At 41.4% G+C, this 14,450-nt stretch overlaps 1 protein-coding gene across 16 annotated transcripts in view; it reads right to left on the bottom strand.

The window, feature by feature from the left end:
- PHLDB2 (pleckstrin homology like domain family B member 2) overlaps positions 1-14,450 on the bottom strand; it is a 226,997-nt gene that overhangs the window by 65,006 nt on the left and 147,541 nt on the right. For 13 of the 16 annotated variants that reach the window (XM_053220826.1, XM_053220828.1, XM_027077706.2 and 10 more), the window contains one exon: positions 1,362-1,724. In XM_053220826.1, coding sequence (XP_053076801.1) covers positions 1,362-1,724 — 363 coding nt within the window. Of the gene's footprint in view, positions 1-1,361; positions 1,725-3,660; positions 4,116-4,151; positions 4,847-14,450 lie in introns of those variants that run through there. The other 3 variants (XM_027077714.2, XM_027077713.2, XM_053220836.1) reach the window with 3 other exon arrangements.

Below are 14,450 nucleotides of genomic sequence, written 5' to 3'. Positions count from 1 at the left end.
ATTATGACTAACTGTGAATCTTAAACTCTTATATATCTAAAAAATATCAGGAGTAAAGTCAAGGGGAAGACCACTCATGATAAGAGACTAATTTTCTTATAACTCTCACTACTTAGTAAAAACAAGACAATTTTTAAAAATGATTGAAGAACGTGAAGAAGTGGGTCAAAATACAACTTAACGACTAAAATATGAAAAGATGCCCAACTTCATGCATAATTAAAGACAAGCAAATTAAACACCAATTAATCAGGCCAATTGAAGAATTTTGATAATATACAGCCTTGGCAAGTGTATGAAGAGCAAGGGATGCCCATAAACTGTTAGCGAAAGCATCGCCTGGAAATACAGTCTTTTCAGAGGATAATTGGGAATAATTGACTAACATGAATAATATGCAAACTCTTTCATCCATTAATTTCAATTTTAGTAAGTGATCTTGCAGATACATTTGCACAGTGGTGCAAATATATATATAGACATATATATAGGTATATATATATCTGTATAGATATATCTGTATAGATTATCTTTCTACCTATCTATACATCTATATGTGTGTGTGTGTGTGTGTGTGTGTGTGTATATACACACACATACTAGAATATTTGCTGCATATATGTTTTATTAATAAAAAAAGTAGAAAACAATTTAAATAGTATTTCCAGGGGTGCCTGGGTGGCTCAGTCGGTTAAGTGTCTGATTCTTGGTTTCGGCTCAGGTCATGACCTCTCAGTTTCGTGGGTGAGAACCTTGCATCAGGCTCCATGATGACAGCATGGAGCCTGCTTGGGATTCTCTCTCTCCCTCTCTCTCTGCCTCTCCCCCACTCGTGCTCTGTCTCTCTCAAATAAACTTAAAAAAAATAATAATAAAATAACTAGTATTTCCAAACAAGAGAATACTATTCAGCTGTTGAAAAGAATGAGGCAGAGCTGTGTGTACTGAAACACAAAGATGTGTAAGACATTTAGTGAGGAAAGAAAGACCAGAACGCTATGTGTGTGTATCTGTACATCTGTACCTATAACATGGGGCTTTGTATATGCACAGAAATATTAAGAAGGCAGGTAAGATACTTTGTGTTTATCTCTCAGGTGTACAACTGGGAGAGGGCAGAGAAAAGAGAAACTTCCTTCTTCTTACTTTTCTGTACTGCTACGTTTTTTACAGTGCAAATTTGTTACTTCACACTAAACACCCTAATTTGCTGCCCATTGTTTAGCTAATTACCTCTTAAATGGAAGCTTCACTGAAAACATTTTGGAAAACAAGCACGGTAAAACCTCTAGTCTCTAGGCCAATGCAGACACAGAGCCCCAGGCCCTAAATCCTGGTCTTTCTTGCTCTGTAGCCTTTACCTTCGGTAGGATACTAAGATAAGCGGACTCGTTGGAAGATTTCAGGAAGGTAGACGTGAGGTCCCTGAGCAGGTCCTCATTCCTGATGCTCCTGGGGGAAAGGAAGCTGGCGCTGCTCTGACCAACGCCCCCGAAGACTGCCAAGTCCGTCTCTTGGAGAGAGCCTTTCTGGTGGCACCTGTATCTGGTTTCAGGGCTCATCACAGCTTCTTCAAACACAGACTCCTCATCAGAGAGCTGCAGCTTCTCGAGCTCCTTATTGATTTTCTGCACATCTGCCACGGTGGTGCCAGTGGACAAGCGACTGTCGGGCTTTGTGTATTCAGCACAGAGACTGAGGATCGTCTCCAGACGCTGTCTCTCCTAGAACACAGAAGACGGGAAGGTCAGTGAGTGTGTGAGAATGCAGACAATCACAAATAAAAAGACTGAAGAGGCTGGGACCACTGGCAATTTCATCCCACAGGTAAATCCATTTTTAAGTTTACTTATTTACTTATTTACTCACATAGAGCATGTGCACGAGAGGAAGAGAGAGGACAGAGAGAGAGAGAGAGAGGGAGAGAGAGGACAGAGAGAGAGAGAGAGAGAGAGAGAATCCCACACAGGCTCCGCACTGTCAGCCTGGATCCCAATGCAGGGCTCGAACTCAGGAATGGCGAGATCATGACTTGAACCGAAATTAAGAGTCGGCCACCCACCCGAGCCACCCAGGTGCCCCTCAATCTCCTTTTTAAAAAATCTCCACCCTCCTTCCATTTCTATCTCTCTGCCTCTAACATATTAGCCAACTTAACACTTGCACTTAAAATTAATTCTCTAACATCCTAGACAAATAGATGCACAAAAAGACGAATACTACTTAAAGGATCTTTTAATTTAAAATATAATTTTTTTTTTAATTTTTTCAATATTTTTTTCTTGACATGCTTCAAATTTTTCAATACTTTTCTTATGTCTTCTTACAAGAAAAGGTATTTTCCACCATTTTCTCACATGAGTAATTAAAATTATAAAGAAGTAGAGGGACACCTGGGTGGCTCAGTTGGTTAAGCATCTAACTCTTGACTTCAGCTCAGGTCATGATCTCATGGTTCATGGGTTCAAGCCCCACATAGGGCTCTGTCAGTGCAGAGTCTGCTTGGGATTCCCTCTCCCCCTGCCCTGTTCCTCCCCCACTTGTGCTCTCTCTCTCTCAAAATAAATAAATAAACACAAAATAAAAATCAAGAAAAAATAAAATTATAAAGAAGTAGAAATGTTGCATAAAAATGAAAAACTTTTCATGTCAAGTCCAGATAGAAAGACATCAAGGTATTTCAGATTCTGATACCATTACATCTTTGGTTCAGTTAACTGAAAAATAAAATGATAGTTCACTTGTTTACAAAAATCAATATAAGGGGTGTCTGGCTCAGTCGGTTAAGCGTCTGACTCTTGATTTTGGCTCAGGTCATGATCTCATGGTTCGTGGGTTCAAGTCCTGCATTGGGCTCCACACTGACAAGTCAGCCTGCTTGGGATTCTCTCTCTCTCTCTCTCTCTCTCTCTCTCTCTCTCTCTCTCTCTTGCTCTCGCTCTGTCCCTCCCCTGCACATACTCTCTCTTTCTCAAAATAAATAAATAAACTTAAAAAAATCAATATACAGGCCATTAATATCTATAACAATACCACTACTGACCCTTCACCAAGTTTCCCATGCAAAACAAGTAGATATTGATGTTTTTGACTTTAAGCAAATTCACTTATATGTTTGTGAGGCATAGGATATAATTTATGAGATGCTTGTCATAGCCTGGATAGCACTCTTTGGGGTGGGGAACCTCAACATCTTTGCCTCCCACAATAATTCCAAGGCCAAAGTGAAAAGAAAAATGATAAAATAACAACAACAACAACAAAACCCTGTTGTGGTTATATGTACCACATTGAAAACAGAACTCGGAAGCCTTCCATAGATAAACATTTTCCAAACTGGTTATCAGTAACAAAATAGAACATTTTAAAGTAACACTGGGCTGCTATTTTCACTTTCTAATGGCAGCTAATTTATAAAGACAAAATTCTGGCAGTCAGCTCTTTACTAGTTGAAGGACCATCTAATAGAAAAGTTAAATTGGAACAGACCAACATAATTCCCTGGTTTCCATTAAAATACATGAATTAAGTGACAAGACAGAAAAATTTAAGTCGTATCTGGCTTTTACCCGTCCTCTAAAAAGTATGCTCCCCCCCAGCCCCCGCAAATACAATAGCTTGATCAAAAGGACTATTAAACTGGCTCCTCTAAGCCCCCACCTCCCTTTCACTGACTGAACTTCTGGTCTCCAGCTGCAGCTCCGTCCTCATGGCCTCGTCCCACGGAAGGTACTCATAGCCGCACAACCTCTTCCCACGCGCTCCTGCATCCTGCCCATCCAGGAGCCCGGTGTTTATTTATCTCTGCAGCTGCCACCGGCTGCCAAGCCCTACCCACCTCAGCTTTATGGGGAGGGAGTGGGGGGGGCACAGCCCTCATTGCCTTATTTGAAACCCCTTCAACAATCGAGAAACGTTTACATGGGAATTTGCAAAAAACAACGTTCTAGGGCATATGTCAAGAGAGGGACAGGAACGAGGTGTTATAGTTTAACCCTTCTCAACAGCATCTGCGTTAGAAGCTACTGCTCATCTCCAAAGAAAAGTTCTTCTTTCTGCCATTTGGGGGACTTAAGTTGAAGCATCTAAACTCAGTCTTTACTGACCTTTACAGATCACAGTGTGTGTACATTAGCCTGGACATTACTTACATGTGGGATTATCTGAAAGTCGTCAATTCCCATTTGCCGGGGCTTCGGCGAACAGCGTGGTCTTCAAAAGCACGAAGGGTATTTCTGCCTAGCCTGTCAGACACGGCAAAATTCCTCCCACATCTCCTTCCCAAAATAGTTGCTTTTGCTGCCAGTGCTATTGCTTAATTCCACGGGGAATAAATGATCCCAGCCTTAAGATGAATGCTATTTCAGACAGTGAAATGCAGTATTCAAAGGCTTGTGCACAGGAAGTGTGGTCTACTGGTATGCGCCTCTCTCTATTCTTATCACCCCGTTCACAGCCAATCTGTCCAGGCTTGAGTCACACACACATGCGGTCCTGCTGCCCGTGAGTCTAAAAGAAATCCAGGCTGTGCTGAGACACACTGGCCCCATGAAAGCTGCACCGAAGAAAAATAAACTGATGTCGAGAAGTGCGTCAGAAGAGAGTCTGCGAGGCATTTCGGAAAGCACTATATGAAGCCTTTTAAGGAAAACCCTGTACAGAATGTACGCTCATAAAATAATTCTCCCTTGAGCCCTCTTCACTCTGGAGTCTTGCTGCTTCCCACCCATCACTCCAATATTCTCCATTCTGGGGGACCTAAAACCAGGGTGCCCATTCCAGACCAGGACACTTTTGAGACCCAAACAGGGCACTGTTAAGAATTATGCTGGAACGTCAAGTACCACCAGGGACTGGCAATGAGATGAGTGGCCCCCTACCTAAAACTCCATTTCATCTGGTGCTTCACCTGGCCACCTGCCAAGTTGGGAGGGCCACCCTCTTGAAGATGTCCAGTTCCTGCCCACGTCTCCCAATCAGCATTCTGCTGTGTATTCTCCTGAGAAGCCATTTGTGCACGGCCTATGCATCTGATTGGCACAAAACATTGGTGTTATGGGCTTGGAAAGTAGGTCATTTGAATCAAATTATTTTAAATACATTTTTTTTTTGATCTCCCTCACTATTTTCCTTTCCTCCTCTCCACATACTGCATATATTACAGAACGCTTGGAATGGGGGCACAGGATCTTAAAATATATACCTGAAGAAAATGGTATGCAATTCTTTCCCGCGGCAATTAGAAAAAAAAAAGTGGCAGACTGAATGTGTTTTGACCTCAGAGCTTTCTTTCTTTGTCAGAGGAACGTGTCTGGCAATGCCTCACTGCAGTTCACAGCCCTCCATCAGGGACCTCGTCCATCTGCCAACCCCATCCATCTCCTGGTAACCAACAGCAGCCAGTCTAGGCCACAGGACTGTAAGTGTAATGCACAAACAAACTGTGCAAAAAACCAGTTGCTGATACCGAAGCACAGCTGAAATCTTTACTAAACTCCTTCCGTTATAGGTAACCATGTCGGGTCACTTGTTATATAAAAGAAAGGGTCAACTTTTAGTGGTTAGAAATAATTTAATTGAAAGAAGGTATTTTTTCTTAAGAGGACCTACTATAACTGCTCTGTATGGGCCATACTTCTCTCTCCTGTTAGCTCTAGAGATTCAATAAAGACCTATGAAGTTACTCTCTGGCCACTAATGTGGATACACACATGGAAAGAGACAGCATGTCTACCTTTACATCCTTAGCAAAAGGCACAAATGGTCAATTAAAGCAAAGGGTGGTAAAGGAGCTTTACAGAAAACCAATAGATTCACATATAAGGAAGTAGTAGACAAAAATTCCAGGAAGACAAATTTGAGTTGAGTCCTTGGGATAAATATGAGTCTGTGTGAGGTGTTGGACAGTGGCGTGGGCCGGGCATTTCTTTCTTTCTTTTTTTAATGTTTATTTATTTATTTTGAGAGAAAGAGAGAGCACACACGGGGAGGGGCAGGCAGAGAGGAAGAGAGAGAATCCCAGGCAGGCTCCATGCTGTCAGCACAGAGCCCAACAAGGAGCTCAATCCCACGAACCGTGAGATCATGACCTGAGCCGAAACCAAGAGTCGGATGCTCAACCGACTGAGCCACCCAGGTACCTTGGGATGGGCATTTCTATAAAGGAACCATATGCACAAAGGCATAGAGCATGGAATAACACAGTATGCTCAGGGATTAGCAACTATTCTGCAGCTAGAGAGACGGGATTCTTTGGAGGAAGAAGGACGAGGTACACGCAGGGAACTGGGTCAACTTTCTCTTTGTATCAGGACTTAGCAAATACCAAAAACCCTAAATGAAACACCAGCAAGAGTCAGTGGCCCTGGCCTAAAAGTGGATGGCAGAATGAGATGGAGCTGACCACAAGGATGCAGAATTTCCAGGATTCCATGAACACATTCTGATGTCTCACTTAGGCGGGACAATCAGGAGGTAAAAAACAGAAGCAATGGTTAAAAGTCTTTTATGTGAGTCTATTGGTTTTTAGAGATAAATCCCTTCGGGTAGTAACTGGGGCAATTATGATCATTTCTCACCTTTTTGGACACAGGGTAAAATGGCTTTTCAATTCCCCACCCCTACACCACATATGATCACCAAACTTGCATTGGCCAACGAAGTGTGAGAAGCAACGTGTGTCACTTCTGCCTGGACAGCCAGTGCATGATTCATTACATGTCTTGCTATGCCATGGCAGAGTGGCACTCCAGATGGTGCTGGCTCCATGAACTTGGACCCGGAGCAAGGAAATGTGGAGCAGAGACCTCATTCAACCCATGCTGGCCATGGAGAGTGAAGGAGAAACAGATCCATGTTGTTTTAAGCCTGAGAGAGAGATTTTTTTCTTTCGTTTTCTCCACAGAAGCCCATTATGACTGATAAGCCTTGCTTAATTTCAAGCAGGTAATGGGCCCAAAAGTTAGAGATGAGAGCCTCAGGGATCCTACTAAAGGCAGCTCCTTTATTTTCTGTGTCATTAAGAATGGGCCTGGCCCAGAGAGGGGTCAGGCCTTTGCTGTTGGCTTCTGGAAGGTACTCTATGTCATATCTGATAGGATTGTCTTTGTTTAGCATCAGGTTGGACACTCCTGATAATCGCTCTCAGGGTGAGGTCTGGCCACTCCAGAAAGACAACCATGTGATTTTGGGGGGGGGGGGGGCCTGGGAGGCATGTGGTATCAGTCAACCTGGAGATAAGATTAACCAAGTGGACAACCCATCAATCGGTCATGCCTACATGATGAAGTCCTAATAAAAATCCTGGGCACTGAAGCTCAGGAAGGTTTCCCTGGCTGCCAATTCTCCATGTGTACTGTCACGCACCAATGCAGGTAGACTAATACTCCCAGTTCCACAGGGAGAGGGCAGTAGAAGTTTCACATTTGGAACCTCCTGACTCTGCATCTCTTCCCTGGCTGATCCTTTATCGTAGATAAAGATAATAAATAAATGATAATCCTGTAATAAGTGATAATCCTGACTTTAATAGCTGTCAGTGGGTTCTGTGAGACCTTCTAGTGAGTTAATGAACCCGTCGGTGGTTTCTGGGAGTCTCTCAGTTTGTGCTTGGTGTCAGAAGAGAGGGCAGTCTTATGCGGAGACAGAGTCCTTTGACCTCATAACTGGCCTTCACATTTCCAGAACATTGCCTTGGTATTATTATTATTAAAAAAACAATTTTTTTTTTGTTAGAGAGAGAGAATGCACAAGTGCGGGAGAGGGGCAGAGGGAGAGAGAGAGAGAGAGAGAGAGAGAGAAAGAGAATCTTAAGTAGTCTCCATGCTCGGCATGCAGCCCAACACTGGGTTTGATTCCATGACCCTGGAATCATGACCGGAGCTGAAATCAAGAGTCGGACGCTCAACTGACTGAGCCCCCAGGAAGCCCTGCCTTAGTAGTACTTTTATCAGTTTAGGACAACTGATCTGAGAAAGAAATTGTATATATAAGTGAGGAGTTTTCATTTTTTTGGTTTTACAAATTATCTTTATAAAAGTCAGTTTAATGTCTAGCTAAGAACATTTTATTTTACGGTCTACCTGGGAAGTCTACCTTCAGGCTTGTGGTCAGGGAAGCGCTTTATTCTGCCATCCATCGTTTAAATAGCATGTACGTGTGTGCCCCATCGGAGAACTGTACTGGAGAGAGGCCCATCTGACAAACGAAAGAGCAATGGCTTTGTATGACTGTATCTGTTCTGGAGGCAACTGCAAGTTATCTGAAGAGTTACTGAATAATGTGACGGCTGCTACTTGAACATCAAGCATTTGTTATGTGCAGGCTACTATCAGGATTTTGTATCATGTATTCCTATTCTGCCTCCATAATAGTGGATAACCAGATACTGAGGGAGGGTAAGACATCTGCAGATAATCAGGGCACTCGGTGATTTTTCAGTACCCTTTTCTCAAATACAGTCAATACACTCAAATACACAAACACACTGTCTAAGGAGAGCAAGGTCATCCTGCTCAATGCCCTAAACTTTCCTCCTCTACCTCTTTCTATATATCGGGTCCACCTTTCTTCAATGTACCGCGGTGGCTAACAGCATGAACTCTGGAGCCAGACCGCTTCAGTTTGAACGCTGGTTCCGTAGCTACTTGCGTGGCCCTGGGAAAGTCATGTAGCTTCTGTGAGTCTTAGTTCTTTGTGTATGAAGCGTGGAATTGCTAGAATATCTTCCTTGTATGGTTGTCATGAGGATTTTAAAAATAGCATATATAATAGTTTCTGAAACACACTACATATAATTTAAGTGTTAGCACAGGTGTCTAAGGAGAGTCCCTCAGTCTCTCCAAGGTGAAGTCCTCTACCTGAATCACTGCATCCACATTCCCTCCTCCCATCTTTATGGTTTTGTTCTACCAATTATCCCTCTCCTACATTCTTATTTCTTCTTTGTTGAATCCTTCGCCTCTGTCCGCAAATGTACTCAAATCCCCTTCTTCCCCCCGCCCCAAGAAATAATAAATTATCATCACTGGAGCACCCCATAGATTTACTATCCTACTTCCCTACCTCCCTTCAAACCCAAATGCACTCTCAGTCTCAAATAAGTTACCAAAGCTCAACACTTCACTTCCCATCCTTCCCAGCCCTTGGGAATCTAGGATAGTGTGCCCTGCCTTCATGCAGAATAGATACTCTGTAAGAGAAGGGGTACGTCCCACTTCTCCAGGAAAATTAGGAGTAAAGTGAGCAGAAAGACGAAAAGCTTTGAAATAAAGATATCAGGACTCCATGAAGAAAGCTCAGTGCTTCTCTCTGTAACCATATATCGTAAGGATATGTGGGGAAATTGAATTCTCTCTCCCACAGAACCACTGGATCTTCAGAGCAGAACCTGTGTCTAAGTCTGATTTAATGGGAAGAACAAAGATTTGGATTTGAAGTTCTGGCACTTACCAGACTTAAAACACAGAAGCACTGAACGAGTTCAACCTTCTGAATTTCTATAATCTGGTCTGCAAAACACAGATGATAAGATCGGCACCTATGTTAGAGTTCTTGTGAGAAATCAGTAAAGGAGTGTGTGCGGGATAAAGTTTTATTCTAAAGAATAAATTAGTGTCTGTCACAAGGCAAGTGCTCAGTGCTTGTTATCAATGATTAAAGAGGATTTCCATAAAAAAATGGAAGTGACATAGATAATTGTCTTGTGGCTCCCAGGCAACATCATAAATACAGGAGTCCTCCCTTAGGTGAGGGGGATATGTTCCAAGACCCGTGGGATGTACCTGAGACCACCGATGGTACTGAGCCCTATATACACTGTGGTTTTTTCTATACATACTCATCTGTGGCAAAGTTTAATGTATAAATTAGGCACAGTAAGAGATGAACAATAAGAAGTAATAATAAGATACAACAATATAACAATACACTGCAATAGAAGTAGGGATATGGTCTTTCTCAAAATATCTTGTACCGTACGCACCCTTCTTATGGTGATGTGAGATGATAACGTGCCTACGTGATGAGATGAAGTGAGGTGAGTGATGTAGGTCTTGTGACATAGCGTTAGGCTGCTACTGACCTTCCGGTGGTAGGTCAGAAGGAGGATCAGCTGCGTCTAGACCGAGGTTGACAGCGGGTAACTGAAACCAGGGAAAGTAAAGCTGCAGATAAGGAGGGATTACTGTACTGTATAAACAAGCAAGTACTGTATACTGTACTGTATAAACAAGCAAGTCTAAAAGCCAAATCCAATTGTTCTCAGTGAAAGGCAACACAGGAAAAATACGTCATGCGGCCAAATGTCTCCCTGAAAAATTCACAGATCTATGGGGTTCTTCTGCCAGTCTGGAAGGAGGGAAAAATTCCTCCACTGCTCAAAACTCCCTCCCCCCGTGTGGTGCATCACATGCCTGAGCTTTGGGCAACAGAGGGCTGCCCAGTTGCCATAGTAACCCAGGGAGGAAGGAATCTTTTCAGTCACTCACTGCCATTTGGTCCCTGTATCCCAATCAATACAGGGCAACATAGATTTCCCACAGGAAGTCCAGGGGAGTAACTTCTAGAAAGAACTGCCCTCCAAAAAATCCATGTTCCTCTCCAATGTACACACTTCATGCTTGACATAAAACGCAGATTTATATTTCACACTGCCTGTGGCTACACCTCATACTCGAGAGATCATTAGTGTTCCTGCCCTATGAGTACGTGCATCATTCAAATACCTGAGGACCTTATCATATCCTGTCTTTGCTCAGACTCAGACAAAGAAACTCAGTTGTTTTAATCTCATTTCATAAGTCAATCTCTCACACTGCAGGTTATTTTTTTTTTAATTATGATTACTCACTGGTGTGTCAGCCCTTAAACCTACTTGCCCCTCCTATTTCTTTTTTTTTTTTTTCGCCCCTACTATTTCTATCTATGTCCCTATTTTAGGAGCTTGTAATTAAGATATATATATAGATACGTATTTGTATATATAATTAGCACATAGCATTTAAAATCATTAATACATTTGCCAGATATATTTAATTATTAATATATCTAATAATTCAGTAATGTGAAATATGCTATGTAATTATATAAATTATATATAATACATATGTATGCTGAAGTAATGTTTATTTTTGATTTTCATTTACCAAAAATGCCCTAAAATACTATCACTTAATTTAATGAATCCTGTTGCTTTTAGACCAAGAATGCTTTCTGCCACTTGCATTTTCCACCTCCAGTTATTTCTTGAATTTGTTCAGCAGACTCAAGTTAATCTGTCACCACAAGAAGCATCTAACTCAGATCTTCTGTATTTTAGTCCTTTTTCTGATGCCTTTTGCCATCATTTTGCCATTTCCACTCAACTGGCAGACATGCAAATGATGAAGTTTTGCTTTTATAAGAATTGAGGTGAATAATATAAGGGCTGAGGTGAACTATTCTTAAAATATTAATAGATATCACTTCAAGGAAAGTGCCAATTATGAGTGACTCTGTAACATTATTGCCTCAATTCAGATCACTGAAGGAAGAAAATGCACTTCTTCCTACAGACTGAAAAACACTGGCCATAAAGAAAGGAAATTCATGTGATCAATGTAATCCATAATTTCCACATAGTATCTAAAAAGTATGCCGATTATTTTTGGAAGTAACACTCTTCCGTGGACAGTGTTCCAGAAGAAAATCTACAAAGTGCCTAAACCCCTTCTGTTAACAAATGTGTGCTATTACTCCACATCATTAAAGGAAACGCAACAAAAGTCTAATATACTGTCATTTGTTGACATTTTCGCCTTGGCTTAATCAAGTTCCAGAGGATATTTTTGTTTGTTTGTTTCCCCTGAAGGATCATAACTTATAAAATGCCATCTGCTGCCGTACTCTTAGAATGTAGGTAATATTTTCTTTTGTTCAATCAAAATCAGTGCATGACAGGTACCACAACTGAATCTTCGTAACAGAAAATCTATCCTGAAACAAAGTAAGGGACTCCTTTTATGCATCAAGAAGTTGGTAGAGTAAAAAAGTGGGAGGGGCTAACATGTAAAAAAAAGAAAGGGTGGACTATCATACATCAACTGAAAGTTCTGTAATGCAACTACTTATGAGAGATAAAGCCAATGGCAAATACTATGTGCTAAAGTTCAAAAAAGCATGCGACAGTTTTATATATAGAAATGCCAAATAAACAGTGACAAGTCTTCTTTCCCTATTGGAGATGTTAAGAAAGTAACTCCATTTTCCTTTTTCCCGGAACAACTTTTAAAATTGCAATCTTTGCGTGACATGATTTAGGCCTTGGTTTTCAGGATCTAAGGAGAAAGATGGACTTTCAGAATCCTGCTCTCTTATTCTGTAATCAAAATGAAAGCAGAATCCATGTCTGAGAAACTTGTTCCTTTTCATTCGACTCCGTATTTTATTAAAACTGTCTTCTCTCGAAATCCAAATTACAATCCCAGAGCTGGGATATGGTCTTAGGAATTTCGAATGAGAAACATCAGTTTTTCCAAACCCAAATTCTTCAACAGAACATGCTCCCAACATAAAGATTTCCCCCTTGAGGTCAATTAGACTCCACCAGAGCAAAGTTCTTGGCTGTTCTGAAACTTAAAACATGAACCTCCCTGACTTCTGCCTCTGGGAAGATGGAGAGGAGGTACTTTTCCCTATTCCTCCCACCAAGTACATGTAAGAACCCTGGCCATGTTCTAAATAGGACAAATGTAAGAAGACTGAAAGATGGGGAAAAGGCAGCTGATCAGCTAGGCACCTAGGGACCCAGAAATGAATTCCCAGTGATTTCCTTTACCTCATACATCCCAGACTTGGAGCTGAAGAAAAGTGAATGTCATGCAACAACCTGGCCCGATCTCCAAAGAATTATGCAGAGAGGAAGAAGCTAAACTCAAAGCATATGATTGCATGCATGTAATTGTCCTATAATGATAAAATTATAGCTATGGAGAACAGATGAACAGATGTCAGGGGTTAAAGAGGAGCTGAGAGTAGGAGGAAAGTGGAGAGGCTGTAGGAAGCCTGCAGGAGAGACTGGGGTGATAGATCTGTTCTGTATCAATGTCCATATACTGGCTGTGATATTGCAACTATAGTTTCTCAAGATGTTAGCACTAGAGGAAACTGGGTAAAGGGTGCACAGGGTCTCTCTGAATTATTTCCCAGAATTGCACGTATATCTACAATTACTTCAAAGAAAGAGATTCACTTTTTTCAAGTGCCTGTTAGATTTTAATCTGCACATTGAAATGGTTGATAAAATCCTTCCAATGAAAAAGTGATGTATGTGTTTCTATTGTAATACTTGTTTTATAATTTTTGTGGAAAAGCTAATCACAAACTTTAAAAGCACTCTTCATAGCAAATATTCCCATAAACTTTTCTAGAATTGGGGAAGAAAAATTCACATTCCAATTAGCCAGCATGGTCACTAAACCTACGGATGAGAAATTTTTAAAAAGGTAGATCCATAAGTGGCTTTTAATTTCGATAATTTAACAACCAATACAGGGATCATTTTTCTGTGAAGAATCACTGGTACTCCCACATTACCCTGTTGGTATTGATATGCTATATTTTCAATTTTCATCATTTGTACATTTTTCTGTGAATTTTATTTATGAGCTTTACTTCTTATTTAGTTAGCAAGCCTTCCTATATGGGTTTATCACCTAAAAAAGGATGAGACTCGTTCCTTAGCAGACATGGCATCTGGTTCTTAGTCCAAGGTGCCTGGTCTATTTTTGCGTTTAGCCCAGAATGCTAACCCATGTGAAGATTCACAGCACACATCCCTCAAGTCTGAGCAGGAATCTTTAAATGTGTGGCACCATCAAGAGGCAATAGCTTGTAGTGCTGGTGTAACAAGAACCCAGAGTTTGCTCTCAAGTATAGAGAACCCTGCTTTTAATAGCAACAGTCACAGACTATCGTTAACAAAGAAATATACCTAGACCTTGGCTCTGTGTTTCCCCAATGTGGAGTCACTAGACTATTGCTAAATGCTATTTTTTTCTTTCCAATTCCTCTTCTACCCACCTAGTGATCCAATTGAAGAAGAACAAAAAGATGTAGTAACTGTTTTTACTCTCAGTTAACCAAGGACAGCTGGCACTCATGATTTGTGAATGATTATACACACACACACACACACACACACACACGTGTGTGTGTGTGTGTGTGTATGTATATTAGAGGGTGGGAGAGAGAGAGAGCACGCACGTGCATGTGCACACATGAGCAGGGGAGGGGCAGAGGGAGAGAGAGAGAATCTCAAGCAGGCTCCACAGTCAGCACAGAGCCCGACATGGGGCTCTGTCCCGTGAACCTGGGATCATGACCTGAGCCAAAATCAAGAGTCGGATGCTTAACTGACTGAACAACCCAGGCACCTCTAATTCCTTCAATATTTACTGAACATCTACATATAT

This window comes from Acinonyx jubatus, chromosome C2 (genome assembly GCF_027475565.1).
Source record: "Acinonyx jubatus isolate Ajub_Pintada_27869175 chromosome C2, VMU_Ajub_asm_v1.0, whole genome shotgun sequence".
NCBI lineage: Eukaryota > Metazoa > Chordata > Mammalia > Carnivora > Felidae > Acinonyx > Acinonyx jubatus.
The sequence above is the reverse complement of the archived record's forward strand: the minus strand, read 5'-3'. Positions and strand labels throughout refer to the sequence as shown.